The sequence below is a fragment of the Gopherus flavomarginatus genome, chromosome 2, assembly GCF_025201925.1.
Source record: "Gopherus flavomarginatus isolate rGopFla2 chromosome 2, rGopFla2.mat.asm, whole genome shotgun sequence".
Taxonomy (NCBI): domain Eukaryota; kingdom Metazoa; phylum Chordata; order Testudines; family Testudinidae; genus Gopherus; species Gopherus flavomarginatus.
In genome coordinates this window covers 23,176,665-23,195,876 of record NC_066618.1, presented here as the reverse complement: position 1 = coordinate 23,195,876, position 19,212 = coordinate 23,176,665, and the positions used below count along the sequence as shown (strand labels likewise).

Here is a 19,212-nt window from a genome sequence, read left to right as displayed (position 1 = left end):
CTAAGTCCAGAGTTTTGAGTTCAATCCTTGAGGGAGTCATTTAGGGAGCTGGGGCAAAAATCTGTCTGGGGATTGGTTCTGCTTTGAGCAGGAGGTTGAACTAGATGACCTTCTAACCCTAATATTCTATGATTCAACATTTGTCTTCAAGTCACCTAAGGGTGCTCCACTTCAGGTGAGCATGAGCCTCTCAAACCCTTGATAAGAGATTTCTAGCTAGCAGCGTCATTCAGCCTGCACATGCACCTCTTCATTTAAAACATTTTGTTGATGAGGCCATGGAAGTTTACAGTGGTGCTGAGATATTAAGTAATGTGTTTTGCTGGAGGAAGACGTCCCACCTGTATTCCTTCTAGTGACTAGAAGTAACAGGAATTGTTTCATATCCAGGCTCCCTGCCAGTCACTGTCAAGCTTAGAGTATGTAGCCAAAGGCTAAATTGGGGTCACGGCTGCTTCAACATGACTGGACAACTAATCCTTTGTTAGAAATTTCACTTCTGGGTTTTATTTATTCAGTTAGTTTCTAGATGGAAATATTTTCATTGCATTCTGAAAACATATATATGTTGTGTACAACCCAGAGCAAGCACTTTTTGGAAAGAGTCAAACTAAGATTAATTTTGGTGTGGTTTTTTTTTTATTTGAGGGTGTAAATAAAATGCCCTCAGATACCACAAGGAACTTTTTTGAAAAAAATAAAATAAAAATCTAAAGATAGTGGCGGAGGGTGAGTGGTGTTCAGGATGGTGCAGAATGAGAGAGATTTTTTTTTTCTCTTTTCTTGCTTCCTTGTTGAGACTGGCTCACTCAGTCAGATGTTGGTTTGACCAATTCTGCTTTCTTGATGGCATATTGTACGTAATTCTGTTTAACTGCCATCCTAAACCTCAAGGATTTTAAAATTATTTTAAGTAATATTTACAGAAAACATTTCTGTTCCACTGACACCTGCCATGCTACTTGGTTTTCATACTGAGGAAATAATTTGGTATTTTTCATAAAATCTAGAGAAAACACCTCCCAAATCTATAACTTGTTATTATAGCAACTAAAATATGCTAGGCACTTCCCAGACAAACAAGGAGATGAATTCCTGTCTAAGAACCTGACCCTGAAAACACTTAGGCTATGTCTACATTTAAACCGCTACAGCTGCAGCACCTCAATGTAGACCGAAGGCGGCACACGAGCTGATTTTCAGTCGCAGTCACACTGCCCGGGTTCCAGCCACTGGTCCAGGGGGCTCTGCATTTTAATTTAATTTTAAATAAAGCTTCTTAAATATTTTAAAAGCTTTATTTATTTTACATACAACAGTAGTTTAGTATCAGAGGGGTAGCCGTGTTAGTCTGGATCTGTAAAAGCAGCAAAGAATCCTATGGCACCTTATAGACTAACAGACGTTTTGGAGCATGAGCTTTCGTGGGTGAAAGCTTATGCTCTCACTCACGAAGTGGGTATTCACCCATGAAAGCTCATGCTCCAAAATGTCTATTAGTCTATAAGGTGCCACAGGATTCTTTGCTGCTTTAACAGTAGTTTAGTTCTATATTATAGACTTATAGAAAGAGACCTTCTAAAAACGTTAACATGTATTCCTGGCACGCGAAACCTTAAATTAGAGTGAATAAATGAAGACTCAGCACACCACTTCTGAAAGGTTGCTGACCACTGATGTAGACACTCACTGCAGCAGCGGGAGGAGTTCTCTCATTGCTACAGTTAATCCACCAAACTGAGAGGCAGTAAGTAGGTCAATGGAAGAATTCTTCCATCAATCTAGCACTGTCTACACCAGGAGTTAGGTTGGTTTGACTAAGTTGCTCGGGTTTGGATTTTTCACGCCCCTGAGTGACATAGCTGAGTTGACCTAACTTTTTAGTATAGACCCGGCCTTAGGCACATGCTTAACTGGTCTCATCTGGTCATTGCATTGACTACTCACATGGGTAAAGTCAAGCACATGTAACTGTTTAAGGGATCAAACCCAAAGACCGGATTATGCAAATACTTATTATCAAGGATAGTACCATAAGAAGCCCATTATCTTTAATGCTTGAGTGAGGACAAGTCTTCAGTGGCTCTGTTCAAATGAGTGTATGGTGTTCACAGAGAAGCTCTAGGCCCACTGTGCAGATAAGGGATAGAGGCTAGATGGCACGATAGAGAAGCAGTATGATTGTTCAGTGAAATTTAGCCTGTGTCCTGAACTTTTGCTATTCTTATATCAAATTCTTTGTAAACATTTTCTATTGCTAATGTTGGTAACATTTCAATGTTGGGACAGTTAGGAACTGAAGTTTAATATTTAAATTACTCAATCCTTCCTTACAAGATTAGTCTCTGTAAAAACAAAATTTTAGTTACAAAAACTGTTTTTTTCATGATTTGTAAAGACTTCCTGAGTGCTAGCAGGTTTGTAATGTAAACACTTTAACAGGACAGTTAAATCCTGTACTGTAGGAGTTAGATCCAATCGGGTCCATAAAATGGCCATTTATATTCAAGTCCCAGCCTGAGCATCCAGATGTAGGAATGACTTTTTTTTAGACATCTCTATTTGATAATTGGGCCTTATAATCTGTTCAGAAATTGATAATGACCGACTCTGACAGTATCCAGCTCTGTATTCACAGTCCCCTCCACTTCCACAGATGGAAGATACCCAGTGTCTGTTGAGTGTGGCCCTTAGGGGAGTAGAAGTGCCGGTTTCATTGCATGCTCCCCTTTTCCTGCTGATGCTATGGAAGCTGCTTGTCAGATGCTTTGTATGAATTGGGTTCCTCTCGACTGCATGTTAGGAACTGGCAGACCAGAACAGAATGGAGGAGAGGATGTCCCTGGCAGGCATCATCAGCATCCTTCAGGGGAATTCTGGTCCAACCACCATTTTCTTTTGCAGATGATCTATCGCACTGTGGGTCTGGAACATTAGCGGTTAGACTCTTCAAAAAACATGCTCTGAATTGTTGCTAACTAGTTTCACTGTGTGCTCTGCTGACACTGTCTGTTTGTAAATCCATTTCAGCTTGTTTACTTCACTTTGAATGATCCTGAACTTTATTTTTAAATGCATGTCTAACTCCTTTCATTGTTTGTTTGGAACATCAGTGCTTTTTTGCTTTCATCTTTTAATCTGACACCATTGCAAACTTCTAGCTTTTGAAACTAGGTAATTGGGCAACATAAATGGCAGATCATAATCTTGGACAGCTCACTGAAGATTCCTGATCTGTGTGCAGTGTACAAAATAGCAATTAAGATATTAGGCTGCATTAATGAGATGGAAATAATGCAGAAAATATGTAATTCAATGGTCTTGTTCTACCGCATTCAGTTTTGGTCAGCATTTCAGAAAAGGCAGAGTGCAGAACATAAAAAAGTAAAGAAGATGAGTAAGAGGAGATGTGGTTTATGGGATTGAATATAAAATAAAGAATAGTTTAGGGAAGGATTGAGTGTTCTTACAATATTTATTCTACCTTTTCCTATGGGGGAAAGAACAAAGGAGGGTACTCAAAAGTTAAACATTTGAAAAGGAGAGCATGATTTTTAATGTAATATAGATTTAACCTGCATCACTTGCTATATTGAAGAAAATAGCATAGTACATTTTAAACAAGGATTAGACATTTATTTAAATTAGGAATAACATTTGCAGTTACAGCAGCTAGAATACAATTATGACCCTGAGATTTCAGGGCTGGTCAGCTGCAAGTGAGTTAGGAAATCATGTCTTACCATATAATGTTATGTAATTACATATATTAGGGGTTGGTTCACACTTTCCTCTGAAGCATCTGGCATTGAGAAAGAGGACACTGAACAAAGTGGACCACTAGCGCAGTGCTCCCACATAGTGTTTCTTAGGGAACTAAGGACTCTTACACGGCCTTTTGCCATATTGAGTGTTATTGATTCCTGTTAAGGTGTTTTATATTTTCTCTAATTCTGTCAAGATTTGGGGAGCAAGCTAGACCTGACTGGTGCTGTTCTTGCCTGTTTGATTTAGCACTTTCTTCTGTGACTCTCATGGTGGAAAATACATAAATTACTTTCTTCATTAGAAGAATGCAATAAATGTCTAAGGACTGATTCTCACTGTCTTGCACCTTGTGTAGTCAGTTCTTCCTGTGCAAAGTGGGTGCAAATGTTATCAATTCAGAATTGCAGTATCATGCAAACACATTCACTTTCAACAGATGTAAATTACAACAAAAGAAGCAAGGTAGAGGAGAATCAGGCTCTTAGGCCCAGTCTACACAGAAAGTTGCACCAGTTTAACGGAAGTTGTGTATTTAAATTGACTTAAACTGGTATATGACCATACTGAAAACATAAGAACTGACATAGTGGATTAGCCCAATATTCCATCTAGACCATTATCCTGTCTCCAGATGCCACTAGTTCCAAAGCTTTAGAAAGAGTGTTCAGCACAGGGCAATTTTGGAGAGATCCACCGTCTTTGGCTCCTGACTTGTGGCAGTCAGAGGTTCAGGGTCACCACTGATAGACCTATCCTCCATGAACTTCTCTAGTTCATTTTTTTAACCCAGTTATACTTTTGGCCATAACAACATCCCATGGCAATGAGTTCCACAGATAAATTGTGCACTGTATAAAAATATTTCCTCTTGTTTATATTAAACCTACTGCCTATTAATTTCATCAGGTAACCCCTAGTTTTTGTATTGTGGGAAAAGCTAAATAACATTTCTCTATTCACTTTTTCCATACCATTCATGATTTTACAGCCCTCCGTCACATTCCCCCTTAATTGTCTTTTTTCTAAGCTGAACAGTCCCAGTCTTTTTAGTCTGTCCTCATATAGAAGCCATTACATATCCTTGATCCAGTGGTGGAATTGGTGTGGCCATGGAGGCCATGCCCTCCACTTTTTAACATAGGCATAGTTTGGGGGATGGGGGCACAAAACACCTTTTTTGAACGTTCTTAATTTGATTTAAACTTGGCTTACATAAATCAGTTCCTTACTGACTTAAATGTACATGCACTGTAAGGCCCCTTCATACTGCAGTAATGGTACAAAGGAGCTTTAAGGTAAATTCAGATGTGTAAGCTTTATCAATTGACATGCAAAAAAACTCCAAACCCAAACACAACTGAGCTGTAGTACAACTAAACCAACTTGAAAATAGCAGTCCAAGCCACCGCCCCTTTGCATTTCTGTACGTCAAACAGTGTTTTCTCTCCAACAGATATTATTAACTTTATGCAATATGCATATGGAGTTGCATGTTAGCTTTAGTACAGTAAGCAGCCTAAGTATTAGTAGGATGAATGTTATTGTACTGAGAAATTACATAACGGAGATTGTCTTTTAGATGAGTAAGTATGAAACATTGTAGAATTATGTCACTAGAAATTAATAACCTAATTAATAACAGCAAAGAGTCCTGTGGCGCCTTATAGACTAACAGACGTATTGGAGCATGAGCTTTCATGGGTGAATACCCACTTCATTGGACACATGCATCCGACAAAGTGGGTATTCACCCACGAAAGCTCATGCTCCAATACGTCTGTTAGTCTATAAGGTGCCACAGGATTCTTTCCTGCTTTTACAGGTCCAGACTAACACAGCTACCCCTCTGATAATTAATAACACATTCACTAGTAATATCAGCTGGATGTGTTACAATAATTTGTCTAAGAAACTTTTGGACATTGTGTAATATTTATTAGGGCATATGGCCCTGCTATTGCAATTTATCAGCACACGTCTTGCAACACAGTTTATTTAGAATTTAAAAAGTCAGTTAAAGGGACAGGGGAGAAAAGACATTTGATATAGTGAATTGGCACAGCTCTAATTCCACTCCAACTCCAGTATGCATATGTCATGGTATAATTCCCCACTCTGAACCTTAGCGTCCAAAAGATGGGGTACCAGCATGAATTCCTCTAAGCCCAATTACCAGCTTAGTACTTGTAGCGCTGCCACCAACCAGGAATTTCAGTGCCTGGTACACTCCGGTCCCCCCCAAACCCTTGCCCGGGGAACCCCAAGACCCAGACCCTCTGGATCTTAACACAAGGAAAGCAAACCCTTTCCCTCACCGTTGCCTCTCCCAGGCTTCCCCTCCCTGGGTTACCCTGGAAGATCACTGTGATTCAAACTCCTTGAATCTTAAAACAGAGAAGAAAATGCACCTTCCCCGCTCCTTCTCTCTTCCCCTCCCAGATTCTCCCTGAGAGAGACAGTAATCCTAACACAGAGAGAAATTAGCCTCTCTCTCTCCCTTCCCTCCTTTCTCCCCACCAATTCCCTGGTGAATCCAGACCCAGTCCCCTGGGGTCTCACACCAGAATAAAAAAACAATCAGGTTCTTAAACAAGAAAAGCTTTTAATTAAAGAAAGAAAAAACAATAAAAATTACCTTTGTAAATTTAAGATGGAATATGTACAGAGTCTTTCAGCTATAGACACTGGGAATACCCTCCCAGCCTAAAAATTCAAGTACAAATGAAAATCCTTTCAGCAAAATATAAATTTGAACTCCTTCCAACCAAATGCACATTTGCAAATAAAGAAAACAAACATAAGCCTAACTCGCTTTATGTACCTAGTACTCACTATTCTGAACTTATAAGAGCCTGTGTCGGAGAGATTGGAAAGAAACCTGGTTGCACGTTTGGTCCCTCTGAGCCCCCAGAGAGAACAACCACCAAAATCTAACAGCACCCACAAAAACTTCCCTCCCTCAAGATTTGAAAGTATCCTGTCCCCTGATTGGTCCTCTGGTCAGGTGACAGCCTCACTGATCTTGTTAACCCTTTACAGACAAAAGAGAGATGAAGTACTTCTGTTCTATTAACTCTTACTTATCTGTTTATGACAGCATAGAACCTAATCTCACACTGATTTTGAAACTCATGGACTAGAGGAAAAAAATGTAAGTTACAGAACTAGCAAAAATGAAAGAGCTAGGAGAGAAGAAATGAAATCCTAGTATATGGAGCAGATCCTAGTATATGGAGTAATGGAAATGGTAGGGTCTGTTTTGAACAGAAAGGATGAAGCTGGCACACAAAACCTGTAATCCCATTAACCTGTCAAACGACAGAGCCCTATTCACATTGTTGAAACTGCAGTTGTCATTCAAACAATTTCAATATACTCATCTTGAATTTTTTATTTCCACAATAACATTGCAAAGACAACAGTCTTTTAGCAACTGATTCCGGTGAGATTTGGGCACCCAACTCTCTTAGACTCCTTTGAAAATCCCATACAAAATGTCTTTTGCAGCAGTTTGAAGGAGAGCAGGCATATTTAATCATCAAACATCATCACTGGCACAAGAAAAGCTAAAAACAAAAAGCGCAAATGCCAGTGTCTGTCTTTTAAATAATGAAGATGACTGGGGAGGAAAAAAATCTTGATAATGATTAAAAATAAAGTCATGTAGTGCATGTAGGGCCCAGTCTAAAGCCCATTGAAGTCAATGGACAGACTCCAATGATTTCAATGGCTGTTAGATCAGGCTCTTATTTACAGCCCTGCACTTTATTCTAATTTACTAGGAGTAGGCAAAACATTAAATTCAACCTACAGAGTCTTGGCCTTGGAAGACTGAGTGAAAGTGCTCATCAGAAGATAATATCTATACAGAACTTTGGAGAATTCTTCTCTAGGAAATAAAAAGTTAAAAAATCCCACATATTTTAGAATAGTCCATAGCATTAAGTAATACAAATAAATCTCATAGTGTCACTCATCGAAATGTAGTGTTGTAGGGTGCTAAAAAAAGGAGAATAAGAGAAATCTAAGTCCCATCAGTTCTTGACATGAAGTCATACAGATGGTGTCTGCTGTAACCACGCTCTCTCATAGGAAGGCCAGACAGGTCTGACAATGAATTTCCCTATAATGACTTGTAGTCATTCTCTCTCATACAAGCCCCCAATGCACATATTCTGACTAATCATGGTTCATGAGCCTCTGAATTTCAGAAATCAGTTTCTACTTAGTTCTAAGTTTATAAAAGTACAACTGATGCTGTGCCTGGATGATGGGGGAAGGCAAAGAATGTAGAATCAGTGCAATTTATTCTGAAATGAGAATATGCAAACATGGAAGAAAGTTAGGGTAAGCAATACAGACTAAACATGACATAAATTTGATATACTTGGCACCAACCATTTACATTATTCCTAAACAAATACCTCCCTGTCAAGACCAAAACTAAAAAGAATGTATATAATCTCTCTTGATCGGATAGTGCATCTCAAAGGGTCACTAACGTTTTAGGAAATACAAGAATTGCATGATAACTCAAGTGGTGGTCATGAAGGGCACCAAATGAGCCTGATTCTCTTTCATCAACCAGGAAGGGCAGTGGTCAGATTCACAAGGGCGGGAAAGTGAGGCACAGAAGTGAAGTGACATGCCCAAGGTCACTTATCAGGCTAAGTGACAGAGTGGGGAACGGAACCTTAAACATTAGTTTGATATCTAAATGGCCAATAATGCAGTCATATGACCACAAGACAACATTTTGAGTGAATGTAGTTCTTACCAATCTAAGGCTTTTGAGTGTACAAAAGTCTCATCTGATCTTGTTCAGAGACTTTCAGTAGCCCAGTATACTAAACAGAAAAACTTTAAGATGTTACCAGATACAGAGTTTAAAAGGTGCAGTGGTTTGTTTGGTTTTTGTGCTGGCAATAAGAATGAGTTTAGCTGCTCACTGAAGAAGGTGTATGGATCACTACTTTAATGGTTAGTGAGGATATTCATTAATTTATTAATTGTATTATTTGTAGCATACAAGAGCAGATATTTTAGTAACAGAGAAACTTTAGGTAAAGGACCACTATAATGACTGTAACATCCTGGTTTTCTTTTCTTTACTTTCTGGTACCATCTTTTTCCATTCTCACTTGTACTTTCAATATAACGCAATTTAATTCCCTGGTATTCCCAACCTTGGAGCTTTCATTTTCTTGTGCCAAGAATGTAACATGCACACATCCTCTTTGAATTGCATAATACACATGACAGGAGCATTTAGCCCTTAATATTATTTCTATTTTAATAACCATCTATACGGATGGCAGTAACAGAGATAAGGATTTTAAAAAATGCAATATAAAATATAGCTTTGAATTTATTAACTTTTATGTCCCTTTTTAATTTGTGTGAATTTATTTCCAAGAAAATGGAGGACTAATAATACTTGCTTGAGCCAGTTTCCTCCTCTGTATAAAATAATTTACAGAACAGTGCAATCCTGAGATCCCATGATCTTAATAAACCAAGACATAAAGATGTGCTACAGCATATTATGACTATATCACAACAGAGTTCACAGCTTCTTACTTTTTAACAGAGAAACATTATATTTCCTGTAAGAGCAGAGTAATAGGTCTGCTTTGTTAAAAGACCAGAGATAATCTGCATAGTTTTCTGGTCTATAGGAAGTTTATACTCAACTGACAGTTCACTGAAGTCACTATTTCTTAAAGGCGTGGTGTTAATATATCTTAAATGAATGTTATCTAGAATACAGCACATGACAATAATTCTAGGTGTACATGTAATAAAACAAGACTTAGTCACTGAAAACATTAAGGAAATACACACTTATTACAACAATTGAAACCCATCCATTAGCAGTAAATACTGGAACCAATTTGGTGAATTAAAAAGACAGGATTTTATGATTTCTCCCTGACAAATTAATGCTGTATTCAGCAAAGAGTCCTGTAGCACCTTATAGACTAACAGATGTACTGGAGCATAAGCTTTTGTGGGTGAATACATCCGATGAAGTAGGTATTCACCTATGAAAGCTCATGCTCCAATACATCTGTTTGTCTATAAGGTGCCACAGGATTCTTTGCTGCTTTTACAGATCCAGACTAACACGGCTACCCCTCTGATACTTGCTATATTCAGTTTCATCTTGAAGCCAACCACTTAAGTAATAAGTTCTCAGAGGTGACAAACATATTTCTTTTAAGAATATCTACTTTTCATTTGTTTGAAAGAAAATGTCCAAATTCAAGATCTAATCCTTGCTGAAACTGCTGGATCGCTCTTAAAAATATGGGCTAGGTAGTCACCGTAACAGGAATACATTTCATAAAATTGCTAGTGTTTTTAGTACAGACTAAATATTATTGTAGGAATTTAAAAATTTTTCTAGCATGGGCCTGATTGTGCTGGTTGCACAGTACTCTGAATCGTAAGGAAAGTTGCCCTAGAACCTCCTGCTGGCTGTTACTTATAGAGCACCATCTGTGCACCTGGTGTTTTACAAGAAGTGTAGAAAACAAGGTTCTTGGCCTGAGCCGCTTACAGTTGAACTCAGCGGAACAGGAAACACCCAACAAACTTCCCGTGTAAGGCCTGATAACATTGTCTGTGATAAGATCAGCGTGGGAGGGTTTGTGAAAGAAGTGGATTTCAAAAGGGAGGAGAGAGGTCTCCAAGCAGGATTCTCAAACTAGAGAGAGATATACCTATTTGTCAACTGGGCCCAATCCTGTAGGCATGCTCTAAGCAGGTCTAAGATCTGATACCTGTGAGATCCCACACTGGAGGACAGGATACAGGCTGCCAATGGAGGTGGAGGGGAGAGCAGTACTGCACCCACATCAAAGACAGCCAGGGGCACAGGGAAACATAGGGCAACAGTGATGGTTTCAGCTCCTAGAGCATGGGCTAGCTGAGCAGCTGATCTGGCTTAGGGGGGCCTAACTCAAGGAAGAGTTTTGCAGCAGAGAATCCTGAGTGGAGGGAGGTGCCTATCTCTGCCCAGTCGACCAGGTGTACTAGCTCAGCTCTCTTAGGTTGGCATTTCATTCCTGGCTAGTTTAGTTAGCTCTCTGCTCAGCTTCCTCTTCTTTTAGGCACATGACTCTCCCTAGGAGCCTGGGCACCTTGCTTGGGGCTAGCGGTTCTACTAGGAGACTGGCCATCGGGGATTAGGTGCTGCAAAGCTAAGTGGAGCAACACCTACATACCTTTGTAGATCTGGGCTCCTGTGCCCACAGAATCCCACTGAGTCAGTGGGACTCCACAGAAGTGTAAGGGTGTTATGCAAAAGGGTGTGTATTTGTAGGACTGGGGCCCTATGAAGTACAATAAAAGGAATAATCTATTTTATACCATTGAAAGTCCAGGATTTCAGTTTAAAATGAAAGTTTATCATCAGTCCTTGGTCCTTTAATTGGGGAAGCTTCCTAAGATCATTCCTGTTCCACTGGGACCTTTACTAATTTCCATGGCCCTGTTTTCTCTGGTGCCTCGGTGGGGGAGGGGTTGGGACCCCTCTGCATCTCCACTGGTTCCCGATTCAAGTTTTCTATAATGTGCTTCCCGTGTTCGTAACCCATGAGGGGTTCTCTACACCAAACAAACAAGCAAAACTACTTTGTGAGAGAGGATGATCAGAGTAAAGGAAGAGAACGGCTCAGGTGGCCTGTCTCTTAGGCAGGCTTTCTGGGGCCAGCCCTTTGGGACTTGGTTATCAGCTGGCTGACTGTCTTTAATTAGGCTCTACTTGCACCCCCTTCTCTTGGGGCATCCTGCTTTACAGCTAGTTTATGATGTTTCAGGAGCAGTAAGGTCTGTGAGTGTCTCTTTCTTGGCAGATCACTCTCTGAAGTGTAGCGGTCTGCTTCCTGTTCACCACAACCCAACCCACCCTTAGCGGGTTTTATCTCTTTAAGATTCCCTCCCCTCCTCTTTCCAGTTAGAGCAAACCTAACAGGTGCACCTCATTGGTGCTGAAGGAGCTCAGAAAAGCTTACTAGTCTCCTCTCCCACAAAGTGAGAGTGTACCCCTTCACACACTCCAATGTTTTACTGCTACTTTAAAAACAAACTAACTCAATACTAAAATTTCAGGAGTTCTACAAAAGTGTCAAGACAGTCCACTTCTATGCACTGTCTAGTACAAAAATAAAAGTAGGCATCTATTTCCGTTGTAGTATCTATTTGTACCATTTGGAAATTAGGAGAATGGTGGTGTTTGATTAGTTGTTGAAGTAGTGTGTTGGAATTAGGCCATGCTCTTTAGATAACTAGCCAATGTTCCCTCAGACAGCTGCTAACAGGGACTGATGCCATTTGCTTGGAATGTCCTTAAGATCTATTTGTTAAATGTAGGTAATTTGTTTCCCTCAATTTTTAACTTCAAGAATATCTATTATACCGCATTTGCAAGATACTTCATTTCATTTAACATTTAATTTAGATTTGCCCAAATGCATGCTGTGCTTACAAAATGATTTAAACGTTGTTCTGCTAATTTTGACATAAACCAGGATCACTAAAATTACCTCTTTTTAATGCTGTTCTTCTGGAAAAATTACAACTTCCTAATGTTATTTCCTCATCACTGTGTTCTAGCAATTTTAAAATGGTGTAAAACAACAATTTTTCTACCAGATGAGTTTTTGCAATATTTCTGTTTAACTCTGTATAATTTTCAACAAGTGCTGAATCCAAATGAAGAATCTTGTACAAATGGAAGTTTAGACACATACAAAATGTTGTAAGCGGCGTACTTTTACTTTTTGAAATATGAGGTCAGAATCTCAACTGGCATAGATGAATTGAAATAAATGGAGCTAGGCTGACTTACAGTGGCAGAGAGTCTAGCCTAGTATCTTAAATATGATATTCTTAAAATATTGTGAATTTGTGCACCTTAGTAACACAGGCCCCAGAATGTGTATGCGCATAAATGCATGTGCCTAACTTTGAAAATTAGTTCCATAAGATACAACATCCTGCACTGATGTTAAAAAACGACCAGTTAATTCCATCTGATAACAAGAAATGGTTTATTAATTTGTTTCTCATAAATCACATCTGCAGTATTAATACCTTATAGTGCGTTAGTGGAAAATAATTTGAGACAAATACAATTTCATTGTAGGCATCAAAAGAAGTAGCAGATTAATTCTGACATTTTGGCATTACTCTTATGAATTTTTTATTTCTCTGATAGCATTGCATGTATTAATCTTTAGACGGTAAATTAAGGGACAATGATGATTGGTCAGTGGTGCATCCCCTTTGTGCTGCTTTTGATTTGTAGAAGTGGCTTTTAGGCTTTTAAGGAGGAATTTGAAAAGAGAGAGGAAGAGCTGTTGGGCCCCAGTTTACCAAAGCATTTAAATATATGCACTTGGAGTCAGTGGGACTTAAGCGCTTTCTTATGTCTGTTGCTGAGCAAGGCTGGACTACTGAATCAGGACTATGGAGCAGAAGTTGCGGAAGACTGTTCCAAGTCTAACCCATGCTTACAAAATGTGGCTCTCACTTTCTCTTGTGGCTGAACCACATTGAGGCTTACAAACCTACAAATGGAGCAGGGTTATTTGGTTGAGGAAGTTGATGTTTGAAGATCAAGAAGTTCCACATTTTGATTTCCCCATTAGAGACGACTTCTTTAGGGGTGTTGTATTACATGAGTGTAAGGGAATAAGCATGTTTAACATTTGCACAGGAATTCTGTAGCTGGTAGCCAGACTAAAAATTGTTAGAAAATTATGCAGTTTTTATTCTTTTAACTATTTAAAGCGATGCCACATTATTACACATTTGTTTGCACATATCACTAGTGGTTTATGAATATATATTTTTCTTCATAGATTAATTTCTACGTACTAGTGAGGGCAATCTACACCCTTGGACATAGTGCATCTCTGATTGCTCTAACGACAGGAAGTATAATTCTTTGCCTTTTCAGGTAAGTATCTCACATGAACAAAAATAAGCAAGAAAATAGGAAGATTTTTAAATTTTTAAATCCTTGTCTGTTTTATGATTATTCAGATGTTTATAAAATTGATGATTTTTAAACTTTGAAGAATTGAATAACAAATAATAGTTGCATTGGTAACCTGAATTTATGTTTGCACCACTCATATCAGATGATTCCAAAGAACTTTAGACATTCATACCTAGTACAACCTACATGCACAAGATTAGATGAAATCTAAACCATTTAAGGTTTTATTGATCAAAATCAACACCTTGAATTGTACCTGAAAATAAATAGAAAGCAGTCAGCACCAACCAAGTGGGCAGCCATGTTCTGGTGAAGCTTCTGGATGGTCTCCAAGTGTGTTCTAATATAGAGTATCTTCAATAATCATTCCTGAAAGTCACAAAGGTGGTGAGATATTGAAGAGAAATGCCATAGTAACAACGCTTTCGTTAAATGGCCATTGACACTACTAGAGATTCTGGAAGTAACCCGCAATTCAGATTGGTTCACAGAATAAAGAGGGGCAGGAATATATTATGGGGACAGATAGCTTCAAATGCCTGCCTAAGAGTTTCACCTCCTCCTGCCTACTAGCATCACCTTTATCTTCTTCAAACTAAGCTTCAATCAACTTTCTTTCATCCATGCCCCAGTCTCCACCAGGTACTGAAACCTAAGAAAAGGCATCATCCAGCTTCAGCAAAAAAGAGACTTTGAGCTGCATGTTATCTGCAGCATGGTGGTGCCATATCCCCAACCCTGTCACAATCTACCACAAGAACAACATCTTTTGGGGTCTTTCTGCAAAGAACAAACAGAGCAATTTCAGGAGTAATCTCCTCTATCCTAGTTAAGGTCTGCAAACAAATCAACACCACCTTGTAATCAGCACTGTCAAGGGCTATTAATGCATGTGAAGGACTCTAGCATAGACTTCTGACTTACGTCCATCACTAGAAGGTAGAAAATAAGGAATCCAGAGGACATCAGTGCAAGCCTTATCACAGACTTCTCAAAACTGTCACCCAAAAAAGGCAGGTCAAAGAGAGGGTGATAGTTTCCCATACAGGGAACAAATAAATGCTTATTTGAGGAAAGCTAGTCCCCTGGGAGACAGTGTCCGTCACCAGCAATGGAAATGGGCACAAACCTCTATGTGTGTGTGTGCATGCAGGCACTCTTCATTCACACAGTATTGACAAAATGGGGCATTGTATACATTGGGATTGTTCTTTGGGAAGTGGGGATATTTTTAGAATTTCAATCCCTCTCCCTTCTACCGAATTAATGATCCTCAATGGTAAATCACACTTGGGAATATTGGTTTGAGAATCTGTAAATGACCCAAATCCCTTTAAAAACCTATATCTTGTGGGGGAGTGATCCAAGGATAGGTAGTGAACGGCTCCATTTCCCAATCTCCAGGATCAGAATAGCTGAAAACACCTTTGTTAGCTATTTATATTTATATTGAAGAGGCAGTTGTTGTCTGGAAGGATCCCAAGGTGCTTTACAGAAAGTACCAATGTACTGTATATAAAGATCCACGGAAATACATCCATCTTTGGGGTGGAGCCATCCAGCCTATACAATAGTATTTAAGAGGAGGAGTAAAGAATAACTTCTTCAAATGAAATTCCTGGGAGGAATTTCAGGCAATTACACTAGTGAGTTAAAAATTAAAAGTTACTAAAGCAACCAAAAAAAACAAAATTCTAACTTCATCCAACAGGATTAAAATTTGAATTTTTGATGTTAGTAATACATACGATTTTTTTAAACTGTGCATTGATGCACACAACTGTATCAATGGAATTGGATGTGCTATCCTCAAAATATACAGCATTTATCCATGTACACCATTATTTTATGAAACAAAGTTCTGGGGTGGAAGGAGTTCAATTTAACTGTTGATGCTTTATGTACGTTTGACAAATATATAAAATCTCTCATTTAGCTGGCTCTGTTTGCTTTCCCTTTCTAGTCTTGCACATATTGAGGAATTATGAATAGCAGTACTGACACAACTTCAGTGCTTTCTGGTCTTTATTTAATGTCCTGGCCACTATTCATGACTAGTCATGCTAAAATTAGGGCAATTAGATAAGAGAAGGAAATTTTGCTTCACACAGTTGCAAGGTTCTCTTGTACACTCTTTATTAAAATTGAAACTTCTTTCATGTAATTGCAGAGTTGGGAATAAATTTGACCCTTGTTTTCAGTCAGCGCAGAGACCTTATCTGGATTCTGACTACTTTTTTCCCACTAAAGGGCAGATTCTGAAGTATTTTACAGGGAAGGAATTATGACCCTGGCATATCTCTTTGATAGATTTTTTTTAATCCTAAATTGCCAGCCAGAGACACTGAGCTTCCTAAACCCTCTTGCTATTCAAAATTGTCCCCGTTTTTCAAATGTCAAGACTTTTTCATCCCAGGTGACACTTTGTATGAACATTATGATTAGAATTGGTTGAACATTTTCTGACAGTGTTTTTCATCAGAAAATGCTGATTTGTCAAAATAAAAATGCTCCACAGGAATATTTCAATTTTGATGAGAAAAAATATCAAAATGACCTTATTGGAACAAAACATTTCAACTTTTCATTTCAAAACTACTTTTCATTTTGAAATAATAATAATACCTCATTCTGATGCAGCATTTTTCAGCAACTGATTTCAAAGCACTTTACAATTGAGGTTAATATCATTGCCCATTTTACAGATGTGGAAACTGAGGCACAGGGAAGCGAAAAGACACAAGGTTGCCCAGCAGGCCGGTGTCAGAGGTGAGAATAGAATCTACATCCCCCAGTCCAATGCTCTGCCCGTTATGCCACACTACCTCTTACACAATTTTTAAACAGTTAAAATCAAAATGAAACATTTCAACTGACCCAAAACAAAATGTTTTTAAAAATTTCATTTTGTGGTAATATCAACATTTGCTATTTCTGCTATGTATAAAACTTTTTGTATGTCTGACTTTGCTTCTATTTGCATATAAGCAGATTTCTACACATGCAGAAATCTAGCAACTATCACTATAGTAAGGGCCCTGAGCGCCTATCATTTTCACTGAACTGCAAGAGTACTGCATCTCTCAGGAGCACCTAGCTCCTGGCAGGATTAGACTTTTATTCTTTCAAATCCAGCATGAGAGAGAAACATGTTGTTCCTATTAAATTATCCAAGGAAAATAAATAGATGTCCATTCTTCCCTGGAATGTGCCCTTGGGTTTCATAGGAATGTATTAAGCTATGTACCGTAATAGCGATGGACCCTCAGCTGCTTTTGGATGTCTCAGGCCCTGCATCAGCAAAGCTCTTAGGCATATGTACAGCCATTGAAGTCAATGGAAATTGAGCAAGTGTTTAAAGTTAATCATGGGATTATGTCCTTTGCTGAATAGACCAAAAATTCATTTTGCATCTCTGCCACGCTAGAAGGTTGTGACTTCTTCTCTCAGATGCAGAGCTGACCACAATTACCTATGCTTTTGTCACCTCCTGAATGGGTTATTTGATGCTCTTTGCAGAAGTCTGTGCCGGAAGACCACTCAGAAGCTGCAGGCAGCACAGAATGCAGTAACCTGCCATAAAAATCTACTCTGTCTGCATTCCTTCAGTAACAACCATATTCTCTGAGCTGTACTAGTTTCCAGCTGCAGTTCAAGGTGTTGCTTTTTACTTGACATTGGCCTGCTAAACCCAGGGTTGTGAGTTCAATCCTTGAGGGGGCCAGTTAGGGAACTGGGGTAAAAATCTGTTTGAGGATTGGTTCTGCTTTGAGCATGGGGTTGGACTAGATGACCTCCTGAGGTCCCTTCCAATCCTGATATTCTATGATACTGTAGCTCTATGATACTGATAAAATCCTGAGTGGTTTGGTTCCTGTCTACCTTATAGATTCCGTCTCTCCTCTGCTGTTTAATGAGATCAGCTAGGATAAACACTGCATTAAAAGACAATGTGCTGGAGGGAGGGTGTTTCAGGTGATAGGTTCTTGCCTCCGGAACCTACTTCCCACTAGAGTTTGTTGATTTTCCTGGCACACTGAAAACCTCATCTGTTTCCCAAGCTTTCACAGAGCAAGTGGATTAAAGAGTAGAGGTTTTAAGTCCTGATGGACTGGAGGGAAGGGCAGTCCAATTTATATTTTTGTAGGTACACTATTTCTAAATTGTTTGTACATGCACCTGCATCCCATGATTGCACACTTTATGAATCAAAATACTGGAATTAAGGATAGAAAAACTCAACAAGAATACATTAGGAAGAGGTATTTCAGAAACTTAGCCAGAAGAACTAGGCTTTTAACTGGTAATCTAGAAGACAAAGGCTAGAGCACACCAAAAATAGAAAATGAAAAATCACCTTTATTATATACTCTTCATGGTAATATGTGGAGAAAATGGCAGCAGGGCCTTTAATCTGTGACATTGAAAAGGTGTCAAAGTTCCCTTAATTGTATTCACTGGTCAGAATTTTTTTTCTAAACCTTGAAAGGGTCATACCTATGAGTCACACACAAAGAAAGGGCAGGTACTCACTACAGGTTCATTTCACTAAGAAACAGTTGAAAACTAATCAAAAGACTGTCTGACAGCCTTTCCATCCTGGAAACTTAAATGCTTTTTTTTTTTAAATCTCTTCTTTAATGTAGAAAACTTCACTGCACACGGAACTACATCCATCTGAACTTGTTCCTCTCTTTCATTCTAAGAGCAATCTCTGTTTTAGTCAAGGATGATATTCTTTATTCCAATTCCAACACAGCTCACTGTTCAGAGGATCAGTCGTCATGGGTAATGAAGCTCTTTTTGCCTTTTAACCCTCTCCACCTCTGCATCCCTTATGAATTTTTGCAAACACTAAGTTATCAGTGGAGGGAACTGTGAGAGAACTAGTGGCAGGTAGAATTGGGATACAACTGCAGGAGAAGAAAGGGAGTGGAATTGCTGGGAGTTGACCTAATGCAGCTTTGCATATTCAGGCAGGTAGCAGAAGAATTTCAGCTATTAAAAAACAGAAGCAGCTGTGGCCCGGGATAAATATGACAGTGAGGAGGTGGGGTAAGTCAGGGTAGAGGTTAGAAGTGGAAGATACATCAGCTGGGAAATGGGGAAGGTTAGATGTTCTGAGAACATCGGAGTTGGAGGAGGAGCATTAAGGAAGGGAGAGCAATGAGAGACTGAGTGGGTATTTGTAGGAGGGAAAGAGGGCTCTAGCAACCAAACCATGTGCCCAGTAGGTGATGGAGGGCTGTCATCTGCATTCTTGGCAAACCATATGGCACAGTAGGGATAAGCCATTAACACAGTATGCGGGGTTGCAAAATCTCAGAGGTTGAGAAGGTTGAACCGTTAAATGGTACACCTCTACCCTGATATAACGCGACCTGATATAACATGAATTTGCATATAACGCAGTAATGCAGTGCTCCAGGGGGGTG

General features: G+C 39.1%; 1 protein-coding gene across 1 annotated transcript in view; it reads left to right on the top strand.

Moving 5' to 3' along the window:
- The window catches only part of VIPR2 (vasoactive intestinal peptide receptor 2), a 105,538-nt gene that overhangs the window by 62,029 nt on the left and 24,297 nt on the right, over positions 1 to 19,212 (top strand). The window contains exons 5-6 of the mRNA XM_050942268.1: positions 13,638 to 13,735; positions 18,424 to 18,565. Coding sequence (XP_050798225.1) covers positions 13,638 to 13,735; positions 18,424 to 18,565 — 240 coding nt within the window. The remainder of the gene's footprint in view (positions 1 to 13,637; positions 13,736 to 18,423; positions 18,566 to 19,212) is intronic.